At 43.8% G+C, this 19,038-nt stretch overlaps 1 protein-coding gene across 2 annotated transcripts in view; it reads right to left on the bottom strand.

The window, feature by feature from the left end:
* The window catches only part of LOC115391075 (anoctamin-9-like), a 151,334-nt gene that overhangs the window by 105,240 nt on the left and 27,056 nt on the right, over positions 1 to 19,038 (bottom strand). For both annotated transcript variants that reach the window (XM_030095175.1, XM_030095185.1), the window contains exons 5-6: positions 13,687 to 13,736; positions 10,611 to 10,669 (exon numbers count right to left, since the gene is read on the bottom strand). In XM_030095175.1, coding sequence (XP_029951035.1) covers positions 10,611 to 10,669; positions 13,687 to 13,736 — 109 coding nt within the window. The remainder of the gene's footprint in view (positions 1 to 10,610; positions 10,670 to 13,686; positions 13,737 to 19,038) is intronic.

Here is a 19,038-nt window from a genome sequence, read left to right as displayed (position 1 = left end):
AAGAGCGGGAGAGCTTGAAAATATATAAAAATTTGGGTAGAACCATCATTTTATTTTGAATTAATGCGCCCCACAAGAGAAGTTGACAAAGGTGACCACTCTGTTAGTGTTCATTTTACCTGGTTCAGCATTGAACCCAAATTTTCTTTAAAGAAGTGTTTAAAATTACAAGTAATTGTGATCCCCAAATATGAAAATTTGTAGCTCTTAATTGTAAAAGGAAAACTAGTGAGAGTAGCTGTTTGTAATTTACTATTAATTGGAAAAAAAAATCTCTCTTTTGTACAGATTTAATTTATATCCTGAATGTTGACCAAACTGGTTGACAGAAAAAGTAAAAGGTCATCAGCATAAATCGCAGTCTTATGTTCCTGTCCCCTTACTTGTTTGATTTGGTGATTGAACCTTTATAGCCCTTAGAAATGATAGTGAGATTAAAGGAATATCCAGGGGGAAAACAATGCATAAGGTATCTCTTTATGCAGACGATCTGTTATTATTTATTTCTCAGCCTGTCAAATCCATTCCTAAATTACTACAGACACTTTATACTTTTGGTCGTCTCTCAGGATATAAATTGAATTATACAAAAAGTCTACTTTTCCCAATAAAATGCTGATTTTGATTATTCACAGTTTCCCTTCAAATTAGAAAAAAAAACCATGTTTAAATACTTAGGAATTAATGTCACTCGATCACTGGCAGAACTAAAAGTTTATAACTTCGATACATTGTTGGAAAAAACTATTCAAGATTTTAGAAAATGGGCAATATTACCAATCTCACTAGCTGGTAGAGCAAACATAGTAAAAATGGCAATTTTGCCCAAATTTCTTTATGTTTTTGAAATGATTCCTATATTTTTAACAATATCAACATTTAAGAAGTTAGATAGGAAAATATTATCATTTATTTGGAATAATGCCAATCCTAGAATGAAGAAAACATACTTGGAAGTATCAAAGGAAGCAGGGGGTCTCGGGTTGCCAAACTTTATCTTTCATTACTGGTCTGCAAATATTAGCAAACTGTTACATTGGAAGTATGTACATGGGGAAAAGGAAGGTGAGATTTGGGTACAGATGGAGTTGGAATCAAATCCAGTGCCTCTTGTAACCTCATCATTACCATTTGATTATAAAAAAACAACAAATTCTAAATCCAGTTGTATTGAATGTGCTTAAGATATGGCAACAATTTAGAAAACATTTTTCCTTAAGACAAGTAAGTAGGTTTTTCCCCATATTTAACAATTATTTTTTTGTCCCTCCATTTCAGACTAGGTATTTCACAACTGGCACAAGGAAGGTTTGAAATATTTCCACCAGCTTTTCTCTAATGATGTGTTTGCGCCATTTGAAGTTTTAGTTAATGATTATGATATTCCCAAGTCCCAAATATTTAGATATTTGCAAATCCGCAGTTTTACAAAAGCATTGTTTTCTACTTTTCCATATTTGCCACCAAAGAATCAAGTGGATGTAATGTTGGAACTGGACCCTTTCGAAACGAAACGTGTGTCAGTAGTACTGTATAAATTAATGTGCCAATTAAAACCAATACAATGGGAAAAAGCAAAAAATAATTGGGAAAAGGATATGGGTATTATACTATCTGATGAGAAGTGGAAATCTTACTTGATCCGTGTACATACTTCTTCTCTTTGTATTCACCATGGCCTAATTCAGTTTAACGTAGTACATCAACTTCATTATACAAAAGAAAAACTGTCAAAAATGTTTCCTGGTTTGGACTCCGCTTGCCTTGGATGTGGTCACAGCCCGACTACAGAAGGCCATATGCTTTGGTCATGTTCTTGTTTGAGTAACTATTGGGGGAATATTTTTATAGTTTTGTGTCAAGTCTGCGGGCAAAACCTAACTCTAGACCCAAAAATAGGTATTTTTGGTACCATGCCAACTGAAATTCAATTAATACATTTCAAGCTAACGCTATTGCATTTGCTACACTTCTTGCACACAGTCTTATATTATTTAATTTTAAATCAGATAAGCCCCCGTTGTTCACGTAATGGTTGAAAGATGTGCTCTCTTTCCTATCTTTAGAAAAGCTTAGATACAGGCTACTGCCATCACAACAGAAATTATCTGTTACCTGGAAACCCTTTGTTGAATTTTTTTTTTTTTTTTTTAAATATGATTTTGATATATAACTGTAGGTTGGAACTATCAAAATTTCTTGACCCTGTCTGTTTTTTCTTTTTTTTCCTTTTCTTTCTCTGTTTTCTGTTCTTGTTTGGAGCCAGGGGAGAGGGGAGGGAGAGGGGATTATTTTGTGTAATGGAAAGAAAATGGTTGTTATTGTTAAATGTATATTATTTGAAAATAATAAAAATTGTGTTAACAAAAAATAAAAAATAAAAAAATCCATGGGAAGACCATCAGGTCTGGGGCATTTACCAGACTGCATGGAAGAGATAGCCAAGCTAATTTCATGCTGAGAGATGGGCTCCTCCTATTTCTGCATGGAATTAGATGAAAGTTTTAAAATATTAAGGCTGTTCAAAATATCTGAAATTTCTTGGCTTGAGATTCTGAAGAGTAACATTGTTGATAGAAATCCCTAAAGGCTTTGTTAATTTCCAAGTGATCAGAGGTAATGTGACCATTTCACAGTTGAATGTTAGAGATGCTTTGTCTGGCACTGGAACCCTTAAAAATGTTTGCCATCAACTTGCCAGATTTATCCCTGCAAACATAAAACAGGGTCTTTTGCTTTAAAGGTGAGTATTCAGCAGACCACCAGGAAGTCTGGCAAGACTGGGATTTTAGGTTATACCTTGATGGCCTGAAGATGGATCATATAGTCCCTGCTTAGGAATGCAGTCGCCGATTGTAAATGCGCTTCTCAACAGCCACCTTTAGCACTTCTTTTCACTTGTAAATGCAGCCGATACTGTTCAGCTTGTTGGTTCATGCATACCTCTCATGGGGAGGGGGACGCTTGAATAGAGCTAGGACGTACTTAGAGCTTCCCTCCTGAGTATGGCAGAGAAGATTATTTTATAAACGCAATGATTTCGTTCATCATTACAAATTGGGATGTAACTCCAAGGGATTGATGGGGACCCAGTTGAGACTGAGGTTTGCCGCAAACTCCAATGTTTGGAGTTCCTTTGTTGCAAACTGCATTTCAGCGTACAATCCAAGCAGACACAGCAACATAGAAGAACAGCATGTGACCTGAAGACTAAATGTTCGCTAAGTCTTGGACGAGGTTTGGGTTTCATTCTTGTTGAACCCTATACTGCTGAAGGAGAGTCAACACATGAAGCAAGACAAAGGATCAAAACTTGCCTTCAAAGCTTCCTGTTTCATCAGTATCCAGATGCTTCTTGCCATTCAAGCGTGCACAATTGAGCACGCAAAGGAACCAGAGGAGGATTGGTTCATGGGTATCCCTGAACTAAAGGCTTTCATTGCAATCGTCATCTGGCGAGGGGTGAGAAAAGTTCTATCATTGTCTTACAACTGGTCAGAGCTGTATGGAAACAAATGGATCATGGCAACAATGTCTAGAGACCGTTTCAAAAACATCATGCGTCAGCTATGCATTGATAGCAAGAGCACCCGGGCTGAGCGACTGCAGACAGACAAGTTTCAAAAATTTCTGAATTGTGGGAATCATTTCGAAAGAACTTCGTCACATTCTTCAGACCTGGTCGTCACATCACAATCGATGAACAGCTCTACCCATCAAAGACACGTTGCCCTTTTCTGCAGTACATTGCAACAAAACCGGATAAATTTGGCATCAAGTTTTGGGTGGCTTGCGACCTGAAATCAAATTACATCTGCAACGTCTTTCCGTATGTGGGCAAAGAACCCGGTCGTCCCAAAGAAGAGAGACTGTCTGAGAGTGTGGTGATGAAGTTGATGGAACCATTTCTGGACCAGGGCAGAACTGTCACAACGGACAATTTTTTTACATCACTCTCCCTTGCAAAAAGGTTGCGCAGCCAGAAAATTACCATTCTTGGGACACTCAATAAGATTTACAGAGAAATTCCCCCTTCTGCTCGAGTGATAAACAGCAATGACTTCTGCACCCAGATGTTTTCCACAACTGACACCACTCTGATAGTGTATGCAGCCAGCCTGAAGAAGATGGTCTACTTGTTGAGCAGTATGCACAGTGTGATTCATACTGAGAACAGCCGCAAAAAAAAGCCAAGCACCATCACCCAGTACAATGCCACCAAATGTGGTGTCGATGCCATGGAACAAATGGTGTGGGCATACAGCGCACTGGCAGTAATACGGAGATAGCCCGTCACTGTGTTCTATAACATGGTTGACATGGCAGCCCTGAATGAGCGACTGGTCAGTGTAAATGGTTTAGCTGCACGCAGGGGCTACGAATATGCAACACAATGGGCTTGTTTGTAAAACAATGAAGGCAGCTAGCGGGCTGAGATGAGTGGGAGGCTAACACATTATGATCACAACGAGCGACTGGTCAGACCACATTCCATGGCGTGGAGATCGGATGAGCCTCTTCAGCTCGGATCAAATCATACCACGTCAGCCTTTCTGGTGGTAAGGAGTCAGCAGATCAAATCTGGTCTTAAGTTCCACTCGTTTTTTTGTGTAACTCAGGATCCTTGGTTTGTGCATGACATCTGTTGATCTCTCAATTTGGTGGGAAAGATCTTCCCGCTCCTTTCCAGCCCCCCTTTGAAGTCAAACTGTATAAGATATTATTTGCCCTCTAAGGTAAGCTTTAAAGGCATCCCAGACAATAAGATTGGACACATCAGGGGTGACCAAGGGCAGGTCAACAGCCCTTATGAATATATTACAATCGAGGTCCGTGACGTCGCCCGGTATGGCGCAGCTGGGGCCCCACCCTGGAGCCAGGCCTGGGGTTGGGGCTCACAAGCGAGCGCCTGGTGGCCGGGCCTTTGCCCACGGGGCCCGGCCGGGCTCAGCCCGAAGGGGCGATGTGGGCCGACCCTCCGGTGGACCCACCACCCGCCGAGGGAATCGTAGGGGCTGGGTGCAGTGTGGACTGGGTGGCAGCCGACGGCAGGGTGCCCGGCGACCCGATCCTCAGACATAGAGACTAGCTCTAGGGACATGGAATGTCTCCTCGTTGGCGGGGAAGGAGCCTGAGCTTGTGAGGGAGGTCGAGAGGTACCAGCTAGATATAGTCGGAATCACCTCCACACACAGCCTGGGCTCTGGAACCCAACCTCTGGAGAAGGGCTGGACTCTCCACTTCTCTGGCGTTGCCCGCGGTGAGAGGTGGCGGGCTGGTGTGGGTTTGCTGATAGCCCCACAGCTCAGCCGCCAGGTGTTGGAGTTCACCCCACTGAACCAGAGGGTCGCATCCCTGGTCCTTCGGGTCGGGGACAGGTGCTTCACTGTTGTTTCGGCTTACGGGCCGAACAGCAGTGCAGAGTACCCGGCCTTCTTGGAGTCTCTGGGAGGGGGGCTGGACAGTGCTCCGACTGGGGACTCCATTGTTCTACTGGGGGACTTCAACGCCCACGTGGGCAGCGACAGTGAGACCTGGAAGGGGGTGATTGGATTGCATGGCCTCTCTGATCTGAACCTGAGTGGAGTTCTGTTATTGGACTTCTGTGCTAGTCACAGTTTGTCCATAACAAACACCATGTTCGAGCACAGGGGGGTCCACAAGTGCACTTGGCACCAGGACACTCAAGGTCGTAGGTCGATGATCGACTTTGTTGTCATGTCATCTGACCTCCAGCCACGTGTTTTGGACACTCGGGTGAAGAGAGGAGCAGAGCTGTCGACCAATCACCACCTGGTGGTGAGTTGGATTCGCTGGTGGAGGAGGAACCCGGACAGACTTGGCAGACCCAAACGTGTTGTGAGGGTCTGTTGGGAACGTCTGGTGGAACCCTCTGTCAGCAGGGTTTTCAACTCCCACCTCCGGGAGAGCTTCTCTCATGTCCCGAGGGAGGTTGGGGACATTGAGTCTGAGTGGACCATGTTCTCCACCTCCATTGTCGAAGCAGCTGCCCGGAGCTGTGGTCATAAGGTCTCTGGTGCCTGTCGTGGCGGCAACCCCCGAACCCGGTGTTGTACACCGGAAGTAAGGGCGGCCGTGAAGCTGAAGAAGGAGTCCTATCGAGCCCTGGTGGCTCATGGGACTCCAGAAGCAGCTGACGGGTACCGGCAGGCCAAACGAACTGCAGCCCGAGTGGTTGTGGAGGCAAAAACTCGGGTCTGGGAGGAGTTCAGGAGGCCATGGAGGAAGACTATCGGTCGGCCTCGAAGAAATTCTGGCAAACCGTCCGGCGCCTCAGGAGGGGAAAGCAGGTCTCCGCCAACACTGTTTACAGTGGAGGAGGAGCTGCTGTCCTCAACTGGGGATATCATAGGACGGTGGAAGGAATACTTTGAGGACCTCCTCAATCCCGTCGCCACGTCTTCCATGGAGGAAGCAGAGGCTGAGGTCTCAAAGGTGGACTGAGGTCTCAGAGGTGGACTCGTCCATCACCCAAGCTGAAGTCACCGAGGCGGTTGGTATGCTCCTCTGTGGCAAGGCACCGGGGGTGGACGAGATTTGTCCTGAATATCTTAAAGCGATACTTCAAAATTTTGGTAAATTGGCCAATTTAGCGCAATTCCTTAGTCATTTCGAACAGCAAACTAACTTTTTTTGTGAGCGCGAGCTGTTTATTCAGAGGCGAGTCGGGGAAGGTTTTCGGGACGGACACAATGGAGGTGAACGATATTTTTGTTCCCCCTCGTCAAACTCATCAAATACACAGTCCAACAACCCCAAAACACTTTGGTGGACACGTTATAATCTGCACATTCACTACACTGTGAAATATTAATGCAAAATTACCAGATTGAGTTGTTTATGCGAAGATTGCTAAGACGGAACTACTTACTAAACATGGCGTCTGGGCGTAGTGATTTTAAAAAAAAAAGTAGTTCCCAGTATTTGCTTCAGTGTCATAACGCTATAATATTATTTGTTGGTGTTCCACAGTGTAGTGAATGTGCGGATTATAACGTGTCCACCAAAGTGTTCTGGGGTTGTTGGATTGTGTATTTGATGAGTTTGACGAGGGGGAACAAAAATACCATCCACCTCCATTGTGTCTGTCCCGAAAACCTTCCCCAACTCACCTCTGAATAAACAACAGCTCGCCCTCACAAAAAAAGTAAGTATGCTGTTCGAAATGACTAAGGAATTGTGCTAAATGGGCCAATTTGCCAAAATGTTGAAGTATCGCTTTAAGTCTCTGGATGTGCAGGGACGGTCTTGGTTGACACGTCTCTGCAACATCGCGTGGCGGTCGGGGACGGTGCCCTAGCGCAGGTGGAGGAGTTTAAGTATCTTGGGGTCTTGTTCGCAGTGGGGGACGGATGGAGGTGAGATTGACAGGCAGATCGGTGCAGCGGCTGCAGTGATCAGTCGTATCGGTCCGTTGTGGTGAAGAGGGAGCTGAGCCGAAAGGCGAAGCTCTGGATTTACTGGTCAATCTGCGTTCCCACCCTCACCTATGGTCATGAGCTTTGGGTCATGACCGAAAGGACAAGATCCCGGATACAAGCGGCCGAAATGAGCTTCCTCTGTAGGGGGGCTGGACTCCCTTAGAGACAGGGGGAGGAGCTCAGTCACCAGGGAGGAGCTCGGAGTAGAGCCGCTACTCCTCCACATTGAGAGGGACCAGCTGAGGAGGCTCGGGCATCTGTTTAGGATGTCTCCTGGACGCCTCCCTGGGGAGGTTTTCCGGGCATGTCCCACTGGGAGGAGACCCCGGGGAAGACCCAGGACACGCTGGAGAGACTATGTCTCTCGGCTGGCCTGGGAACGCCTTGGGATCCTCCCAGAGGAGCTGGAGGAAGAGTCTGGGGACAGGGAAGTCTGGGCATCTCTGGCGAGACTGCTGCCCCCGCAACCCGGCCCCGGATAAGCGGTAGAAAATGGATGGATGGATGGATGGATGGATGGATGGACATCAGGGGTGATGTTGGTAGTAAAGAAAAAGTTTATCTCCCTCTCCACAAATTTAACGAAGTTGTCATCTGAAACTAAAGTTGCGTTAAATTACCATTGCCTATTATTCTGTGGAACGTCCGGAAGACAAATTTCCAAAACCAAGGGTGTGTGGTCAGAAATGACAATGTATGTACAGGTATTAAACAGTGGGAGGAGCTGGTCGTCAATAAAGAAGTAGTCAATTCTGGTATATGTGTGATGAACTGGTGAGAAGAAAAAATATTCCTTATCAAGCAAGGTGCGCCATACATCCCGAATGCCAAAATCAGAAAGAAAAGTTTTAATAAAGGAAGCAGATTGACTGATTGTGCAGATATTGGTTGATGACCTGTCCAAAGTTGGGTCATGCCAGCAATTAAAATCACCCCCGAGTATGAGACAGTAAATATTAAGGTCTGGCAGAGTTTAAAGCAGGTGTTCAAAGAAAGTTACATTATCTAAGTTAGGAGCATAGATGTTCACAAGTGCCACCGAAGATTTATACAATTTACCACAGACCAACACATACTGTATCTTCTAAACTTGTCAGAAATCACACTGTGTGATTCAAAATAAACACCCTGACCAATAAAGATTGGTGCCGCCGCCCCCACACACACACCACCATGACAATAGACGGTCATTGTCTGAAATACAGATGTTGGTCTCCTGCAAAAAAAACTGTTTGATTTCAAGTGTCGAACATGTAAAAACTCTGTTTAATTGGGTGGTTTATGCCTTTAACATTCCAGCTCAAAAACTTTAAATAAATTATTCATAATATGAAGCTAAATAACGAGGTTTTGGAATATCAGTGAACAAGAACATAACATTTTCAAACAGGGACTGCAGTGGAATAGTGCAGGCAGGTAAAAACAGGCCAAATGACAAAACCAGACTGGGAACCCGAGCATCACTGGCAGTGGCGACCCCCCAATCCCGCCTATCCAAGACAGCTATTATAAAAACAAACAGCAGGCTCTTCAAAACACTCCCTGTACAAACATTCTTCCTGTATTAACACATTTACTACGTTTGTTGAGTTTTGTTCTGTACAAATGTTTTATTGAATACTTTACAGGGTGATGCTGTACAAATAATGTGTCATGGTAACAAAGTTTTTGTTTACCATATGGAAACTATGAAATTCATGACTTAATGCACTTTTAACCTCGCCTGGTAGACCAGCCCCGCCCACTCCTCGTCCTCATCTGGACTGTGGAGCTGGGGTCGATCTGGGGACCAGGCCATACAAAGAGAATGCGATGGAGGAGTGTGACAGCCGAGCTAATCAGCATTGCCGTTTTTTGTTTAAATTTTTTTTTTTTTGCGAATTCTGGTGGCAAAACCGGAAGTGTGCGTAGCTTCTTCCAAAACAGACATAGTGGAGATTACGAGGATGAACATTAACCATGGTCTGAAAGCTGCATTAAGTAAAGTTAGAGCCAAAACACCAAGAATTACAACAATCAAGAAGAGCCAGAGTCTGCACCTGGTGAGTTTCTAACAGGACAGGATGTTTTCACACCTCTTTGTGTGTAGAGAAGCGAACACATTTTCATGACACATTTGTTTTGAAGCGCTGATTGGCTGTAGTGTGCTGTCAGTTGAAGGAGCAACCGACACCCGCTGCACCAAGTTTGTATTGGCTTGTCCCCGGACCCAACCCAGCTCCACAATCCAAATGCGGATGTGGAGTGGGCGGGGCTGATTTACAAGGACACACTGAACCTGCATAGAGAATGTGAATGTGACGTCATGCCGCAGTGCATTTTGGGTGTCAGTGCCATCTTTGGAGGAACGCGAATATAAACAAAGCGGGAACTACAAGTGTAGCAAAGAAAAAAAGTCGACAAGAAGATACATGTTTCTGATAATCAGCTTCCTGCCCCCAGCCGGGGACAGGGACTGCACGGGCCATCCCAGGGTCGAAGCCTCCACCCTGGCGATCCCCACCGGACCGTCCCCAGCGCCCCAGGTAAGGTTCTGCCCGCTCCTCTCGAGCTTCTTGGCGGCAAGCACGGTCCCGGCGAGCCCCGCAGTGAACCACGGTGCAATCATAATTTTCTTCCATCACGGCCTCAGCAGAATATACTCATAAGGAAACAGATAAGGTAAGTAAAAGCACAAGAAAATAAAATAAAACCAAAGTAACAAAAGAAATAAACACAAAGTGATGAAAAAACTAGAAAGTGCGTGTTTTTTTACAGCGACTTTTCGACCGTATCATCTCACAGTCTGCTGGAGAGAGCGCAGCTCCTGATTTAGAGAAGCCCACCTGAGCTGTTTCAGAGCAGAAAAAACCTGTCTTTCTTGGTTCTTTTTGTTTTCTGTGACGCAAAACTGCGTATTTGTTTGAATTAGATTGTTTTTGTGTATTTTTGAGCCTGAGAAGACCGTGATACGGTCGAAACGTCTTTCCTACACTTGTAGTCCCCGCTTTGTTTATATTTGCGTTCCTCCAAAGATGGCGCTGACACCCACAATGCACAGCGGCATGACGTACCTTCACATTCTCTATTGACCCTGTCTGTTTTTCCTACTAATTCTTTTTTCCTTGTTCCATTAAAAAAAACCTTTGAATAATAAAAATGAAGAATGAAATAAAAAGAGAGCCTCACCTCATGAGGGCAGAACACGGTTTCAAATACATCCTTCTTCAACAGTTCCTTTAAGTTCTCTGTAAAGTTGAAAGAGAAATTCGGCATGGTCACATTGTGTTCTACAATTCGGAATGAGTTTATTCCAAATTAAGGAATCTGTAATTAAAGTACTCTCCATGGTGTTCACATGGGAAACACATTCACCTCGACTCTGGGCCATTTTACACTGGTTGTGTTATGAAACTGTAACGTATGCACAGTGGAAAAAAATATCATGCAGCACGAGCTTCAAGCATAGGTATATGGCCCTAGATATGACTGCGAGCATCAGCCCCATTGTAATGAAACTGTGTTAATCACAATCCAGAGATTTCTCCTTTCTATAGTTTTAACTGTCGTTAATCCTTGTTTCAGAATATGTTTAAAACATTTTCTATTTTAAAAATCAAATTGAATTCATTAACCAATGAAGAGGAATGTAAAAATAAGTAAATTTAAGAGCAACTCCATCTGTAAAGATAAAAATAAAAAGTCCTCGATGCAAAATCAACTTTCTTCCGGCTTCAAACACATCTGTAGCAACCATTCTAGCAACAAGGAAGTCATAGCATGCCTGCATTATTTGTCATCAAGCTGAAAGAACAGACGCCAAAACGAACAAACTATGGTTCGTGTTCATCAACTGACTGGAGAACATGGGACTGAAGGGGACATTTGTTGCTAGGAAAGTCACCAAAATTATAGTAAGTCTTCAAACGATCTTGAAATCTACCATTTTCCACCAAAAATGGAAAAGATGTTCGCCATGTTTTCCCTTGGGTCCAGACAGAGTCAAGTGACCTGAAGACATACCCATAGGAAAGACTAGGATGATCAAACGCAGCTTTGTAACACACTCTAGGCGTTGTTCTTGACATGTCTACAATATATGCTGTGGACCGATGGAGCTATTACACAGTTTGGAGTAGGGGCGTCAATGTTCAGTTTTTTCTTCATGTGTGACTGGGATTTCTTACCTGTCTCCACTGAAATCCACTCCTCCATCATCCCATGAAATCAAAGTCATTCTAGTAGTTATCAGACAAAAACCCTTACTCTGTCAACCATCGACACAAGCTGCATGTCCATTTCCACCGTGTCAGCTGTGAAGCTGGTGCTATGTTCACTATGCGTTTTTTCACATTCTTTTGATTTGTTGTATATTAAAATCGCTCATGTTAGCTTTAGAGCTGTTAGCGGGAGCTAGCTAGGTAGCGTTAGCACCGATGCTAGTAGTTTCTCTCCCTCCAGCTTATTGGGCTGTTTCCATGGCAACTGGTCTTTACTGCTGGCAACCAGCTCTTCCTGACTCAGCCTCCACCCAGCAGTATTCCCACCACTCAGCCACCATTCCTTGTTAGCTGCTGTCGTGTCTGAGTCAACTGAGTCACACCCCCCCCCCCCCCCCCACACACACACACACACACACACACACACACACACAAACTACCACAATTAATTCCAGATACAGGCTGACCAATTATAACTTTCTCCATCAAACCTGCATCACACCAGAGAAGCTGCATAAATAGAAATCGGAGATATCCAGCCTGTGCTTTAGATGTGGTATTGAAGAGGGCTCCCTCCTGCACTGCACATGCTCTTGCACTAAACTTAATACATTCTGGCATGATTTCTCAGTGTTATGACCCGGAGAGTCAAACATATTCTTTAAGGACACAGGACAAAGCAATGATAAGAGTTCAATTATTTACTGAATATTCTCCACAGAGTCGGCGTCTTTGTGCTGTGAGTTGACAGAGCTCTGGAAGAGAAACGAACCCTTTTCACCTGTGCCCGAAAAGTTACATCAAGAAAGGAAACAAAGTATCAAACGAGAGACGGCCCAGATGCGCCAGCCAAACTTAAGAAAAAGACAAGTTCACAGCCCAACTGCTATGCAGCCGTAGAAGCTGATGCCTCGTCCAAACTGAACACAAAAAACCCCCAACAAAACCCAATCAAAAGAAAGACGAAAACGGGACGGCTGGACACACCTGGACAAACGACGACAGCGATCAAAAAAAAAAGGAAAAAAACACGAAGCCGGCTAGTTGGCTAGCATGATCTGGCCAGCACCATGCTGCCTGTGGGAGCCGGAATCCGAGGCGCCGGCGAGCGCACCTGGCGTGGCAGGTGCAATGAGGTCAGAGAGCGAGAGAGGGAGAGAGAGACTGACGGAGAACGCCACCTCCACACTGCTATTTATAGCACAGCGGCGCGACTCGCTCCAATGAAAACCCAAGAAAAAGATAATTACTACAAAAAAAGGTAACAAAACAAGATCCCGACAAAACTGGGTAAATATTCACAAAATACCTGAAGGAAAAAAAAAACAAGCGAAACTGTACAAAAAAAAAAAAAAAACACGACGTGCCCGCAGCACATCACACTCAGACATAACAAAACTCCTAGGAGTACAGCTCCCATCATGTCCTCAAATTTGCTTGTTAGGGGATTTAACAAATATTGAAGCTCATTTGAGAAGAACTCAAAAGACGTTTCTGGCTTTGCCAGGAAGTGTGTAGCCACTACATGGAAGTCCGACTCCCAACTCCCTATAGCAGGATGAATAACGGAAATGAACAGCTGTATTCCACTCGAAAAGATTACATACACACTCAGAAATTATTAAAATACCTTTATAGAGCTTTGGCAGCCCTTTCTGATCTATATAGAGACGTTGCCAATTTCCATATTGGACAGCATGGACAATGATAAGTAAAATTAATTAGCCTTTAATCATCAGTAAAATGTATTGTTTGTTTTGCCTCTGGTTCTGTCCTTATGATTTTGCATTGGGTGGGTTAGGGAAGGGGTTTGCATTATATTGTTGTATTTCTATGTATATCTTGTTCACTTGAAAAATTAAAAACAAAAAATATTCCAAAAAAAAGAAAATATTTCAGAATACATCAATTTCAAACTGTAATGGAACACAGTTGCTCTTATTTTGTATTTTAAATCCGTAACACTGTTACATGTGACCCATTACTTCCTAACCCTGGGGACCGTTAAATGAGTTCATTTAACTCTATTCAGACAGTACACTCACCTCCAGTGTCGATGAAGGTCTGATGAAGGATGAAGTTAACAATTCGGATCCTGAAAGAAGAATACAGCGTCAGAGCACAGCAACAGAGCACAACGTCAGCGCAGCTCAGTAGTGAACCCGGTAGCAGAGACCGGAGGCGTGATCCTGTGCTCCAGCTGCTAGCTGGCTAGCTAGGCTGCGCAGAGGAGCGCAGAGGAGTCAGCTTGGCGCTCAGACCTACATGTCTAATACCATGTACCACGGACTCGACCCACACCTAAAGCCAATGAAAAGATTGCTGACCTGAAAGAGGAAATTTACCAGCTGTTGGAGGAACCCTGGAACAAAGACACCATGCTGACTAAGTTCATCAAAATAGCTCAAGAGCAATCTCTGCTGATAGTGTCCTTCTCAGTGCCCTGGGTTCTAACCTCAATGTTCTAACCCCCCCAGCCCACCCCACCCCCAAACGTTTCCCAGAGTCAGAGGCGCACATCCCCACAGGAGACCGACTGAGTGGGCGGGCAGGAGAGCATTAGCCAGTCGTCTGGTCCCCGATGCGTCCCCTCACCGGCCCAGCCGCTCCGTGGTAGTATAACCCAAGGGATTCTAACGAACAAAGTTATAATCCCTTTGGTACAGTTCCCACTGGCAACAACTCCATATCGTCGCTCTTCCGGCAGGTGTCCTCAGGTTGGCATGTGACCTCACTCCTCTCCACCCCCTTAAATAACATCCCCCACCGAATACAAATATCCAAAGATTGTCTTCAGTTCTTACAGTCACAAAGCGTGACCTCAGATTACATCATCACAGTGACCCAGGTATGCCATATAAAACGACACTGCAGGACAATTTTTAGCCGCCCCTGCTGGGTGAAGCACGTAGGGACCTACCCGGTCTTTACAAGTAATCAATACTAGATCAGATCAACCTATCTTTAGGACTGCCAAATTTCTTTGAACACACGTCATCATTGATAGCAGAAAAAGCAGAGGGAATTATCCTTATAGGTGGAGATCTTAATTGTGTTTCAGGAGCATCTGTAGTTAAGCTTCCTGCTTGATTTTTGTCCAAACTCCCAAAAGTCTCTTACTCTTGGTGCACTGATGAATGAGTTGGGTATGGTGGATGTCTGGTGTCGCCTGCATCCCAAAGAAAAAGATTTTATTTGATTTTCACATGTACATTGGAGTCATTTAAGGTTAGATATAGAGCTACACAGAGTAGTATTGAAGCGATCACGCTCTCAGATAATGGGCCATTGTCTTTGAAATTAAAGATGAGTCAAAATAACAGCTTTAAACATTGGAGAGCAAATGTGTCTCTTTTAAATAGTGAAGTGATTAAACATAAAATGTTTGACAAAGAGCTTGTGCCACTTTTGGAAAAGGTCTATAATTATGCACTTTCAGAGGGTGATCCTTCTCAATCGTAGTCTGAAGCCATCAGTGTCATTCATAAAGACAGTGAAGACCCGACTCTGTGCACATCTCCTCGTCCCATTGCCTCCTTTGTGTCGATCTTACAATTCTCATGGCCATTATATCAGATAGAATTCAAAAATATATTAGAAAATTAGTAAAACCTGATTAAATGGGTTTTATCATCCATAGGCAGGGAACTGATAATGTCTGAAGAGCCTTGAACCTCCAAATAATTGCACAGTGGAAAACCCCATCGATGCGTCTCAGCTCCGTGAGAAGGCATTCGATCCAGTAGACTGGGGCTTTTTACAGCAGACGCTGAGGCAGATGGGTTTCAGTGAGACGTTCATCAAGTGGGTCCGGACTTTTTATAAAAAGTCCAAAATCAAGGAGGGTTAATGGTCTTTGTTTGAAATTTGTTGTATTTGGAGAATCCAAGCACTCTTGTTCCAGCCTTGCTCCATACTCTAAAGGAGTACAGTGGAGTGTAAGGACGAATCCCAATTCTCTGCTTAATCCTCAATCTTACTCCTCATTCCTCAAAATGCGCGCTCCCGTGAAGTTAAGTGTTGTCCCGTTCCTAAACAAGTTGAGGAAAGGAGCGAGACTAAGGAGCGTTATCTCCCTTAATTTTGAGATTCTACGAGACCTACCTTGGAGTTAAGGATAATCCAGAATGCTTGTTAAATAGTTCGTGTTGCTGTTATTTTATCAATTACTTTGGGAGTAAGTGTATTAAGTTTCTATCACAGAATGCATTTATTAACAAGGTCACACATGCAAAATGTTAAACATTTCTAATGCAGGGCAAATTGCTTATATAAAGGGCGTTGTTATGGACCATTGACCAAAATTATTACTGCTGCTCTTCCACTTTAGGGTCCCCCCCGCCACCACCACCGCCGCGCTAAATTCTGCAGCGCCCTGACAACGGAGAGGGGAAAAAACAAAAACAGCGGTCCACGCGTGTGTGCTCTCTCTCTCTCCCCTTCGGACGGTCCAAAGAAGCGTCGCTAGCCGCTAGCACCCTCCCGACGGTCCAAAAACTCCCCGCCGCACGCACTCCCCCCTGGCCAAACTTTTTTCCTGCAGGAAACGCTGCACTTCTGGCTTTCTTCTACCCTCTTGCGCAGTGCTGCCCCCTGTGGTCCAAGGACGTAACTGTCTTTAAGGGTTGTCCCATTTCCAAGTGACATTACATTCCTTAACACTTGTTTTTAGGAGGCACTTAATTAGAGATTGAGGATCAAGGTTGAGGAGTGAGGATTAAGCAGAGATTTGGGATTGGGCCTAAGATTATAAAATAAATACAAGTCTGAAGCTTTAATGATTTCCTGAAATTGGCCATCTCATTTAGATGGTTTTGTGTCATTTAAACACTCTAAACAAGGTTCAGATATCTTGGAGTAACTCTTGCATCCAAGAACACAGAGTTGTTTTCATCAAACTTAAATTGTTAAAAGAAATCAAAAGTGATTTCAACAGGTGGGATTCACTCCAGCTTTCTCTTGTGGGGAGAATTTAAAGTATAAGAATGAATGTTCTTCCAAAAGACTATTAATCTTGTTTCAAAACTTACCCGTTCTTATACCACGATCTACTTTCAAATCATTCGACAAATTGCTATCAAAATTTATTTGCAGAACTAGAACAAAGAGTACGTTTTAGGATTGTAATTTCTATTAAAGAAAGTGGGGGCCTAGGACTACCCAACTTCAAATTATACTATTGGGCAGCCCAAAGAGAAGCAATTGCAGCCGGGATCATCAGTGATCTAGAAACTATGGAAGAATATCTGCTGCCAGGAATCTAACTTTCACCTCTCCCATTCCTCAGCCTGCAGTCTCACAAAAATTACAAATTTATGGTTCAAAAATACATTAAAAATTGGGAATAAGATCCAATAAAAAGTTGAAGGGAAAGGTTTTCCTATCTTGAGTGACGTCCATAAATGGAAATAGTGAATTTCTTCCCTCACTATCAGACAGCGGCTTTGCTGGATGGGCTGAGAGAGGACTGGTCACTTTGAAGGGGATGCCATGAAAAATGAAGAGTTAAATTTAATTCACCCTCAAGTAATTTCTATAGGTATTTGCAAATAAGAACTTATATAACAAAGCATCCAGACTCGGAACAGATTGGAAGTCAATCAACAAACAGAAAAACATTTTAGCAATTTTCATCAATGTGTAATGAAAAAATGAAAAGTGTCATTGATGTACAAAAAATGGTGACTGGAATGTCAGATAATACACATCATATGAAAGAGCAATGGAATTAGAGCTAAATGTCACTTGGGGCAATATTGTTTGATAAATATGTGCTCTGGATGTCTTTCAGTGGCGATTGCTCTAAGACTGCAAGGGAAGCTCAACTTCCCCTAAAATATCAAAAAATAAGTGGTCCAATATTTACTGTTGTGTGAACATTTCATTGACTAAATATGCGCTACAACACGTTCATCTTTTGTTCAGAATCGGCTACTTATCTGAAGTAATTGACTCGGCTTTTTTCTCACTCCTCCTCGCAGCGGCACGGCGCTTTAAACAGCCGGACGCTGAGCGTCCATGCGGAAGCTAGAGTGGGTTGTTCTGCTGCAGTGAAACTGGACGCTCATTGGATAAAATGCTGGGCTGGTCCCGCCCACGGACGTTCAGCGTCTCTGGGGGTCTATGGGGCAGTGAGCTCGCCTGGACGCTGAGCTTCTGCGTGGTGATTGGATGATCTGTGTGAAGCTTGATTGACAACGAAATTAGCAAATCAGTGATCTTGAAGTAAAAAAAATGCACCAAAGCGCTTCTGAAGTTTTTCATTCTGCTGTTCTGAGTTGATTCGGAGGCTTTGCTGATCCCTGGAGACTTTATGTTTGTGAAAAACGACTAGCGTTGTGTTTGGAGACTCGTTTCGGTCACTCTGTGGTTTCTGTCCTCGACCAGCAGCTGTGGAGCTTCTCCCCTTCTCTCACACAGCTCCAGCCTCCAGCAGCTCCAGCTGCTCACTAGCTGCACACAACGGCAGACAATGTGAATGTTGTGGACCGGATTTTGGTGAAGCCATTTGATATTCTTCCTTACGAAGAGAAAATTGGTGTTAAACTGCATAACAGATCAACTCCTAAGACTGAGCTGGTGCTGAAAGGTGGGGAAAAGTAACAGGTCCTTTCAGCTGTCCTGGTCTGACCAGGTGAGCTGCTGACTGAAGCGCTGTCACCAATAAAATGTCCTGCTGGCCATGCCTCTGGATGAAACTATCTCAGGGAGGTGTTGTCTGGTCACAAGTGGGCTTTGAGGATCTGTCTAACTTTGACAGGGCGTACAAAAGGCATGAAAGCTAATAGAATTTACATACAAAAAACAGATTACACATATTACAATGTATGCTGAAAATGAGCTTCCCCTCTTTGGAAGACCAGCAGCCGCCACTGATGTCTTTGTGGGGTGGGGAGTCAAATTTGGAAAGAATTTGATTGGAAAAGGACAGAAAAGCTCTTTAGGACTCCATTGAAGTCTTTTTTGTCTAAATGCTGTATGTCATAAATGTTGGAGAAACTGTGGACTGCTGGGTACCAGTCTCATATTTTCTGGGATTGGCCCATCATCTAAAATAATCTTTTGGAAGGACATCAAAAAATACTTGAGGATCAGCAAAAATTGAGCCTCCCTTGGGACCCTTTCACATTTCTTCTGGACATCTTTCCAGACAATCTTCCTGATGATCTACAATATCCTCTGCATCTACTTAATGACTGCAAGAAAAATGATAACACTCTGCTAGATGAGACCTGAGCCTCCTTCAATTACACAATGGACACAGAAGATTAGACCTTCACTTTATGGAGCAATTTACAGCTCAACTTCAAATAACAATCCTTGTCTTTCAGAGACAGTGGGGGCCATTATAAACTTTCTAAAAAAAGACACAAGCCTATGCCTTATTTTCTTTTTTT

The sequence above is a fragment of the Salarias fasciatus genome, chromosome 1 (genome assembly GCF_902148845.1).
Source record: "Salarias fasciatus chromosome 1, fSalaFa1.1, whole genome shotgun sequence".
NCBI classification, from domain to species: Eukaryota; Metazoa; Chordata; class Actinopteri; order Blenniiformes; family Blenniidae; genus Salarias; species Salarias fasciatus.
The sequence above is the reverse complement of the archived record's forward strand: the minus strand, read 5'-3'. Positions and strand labels throughout refer to the sequence as shown.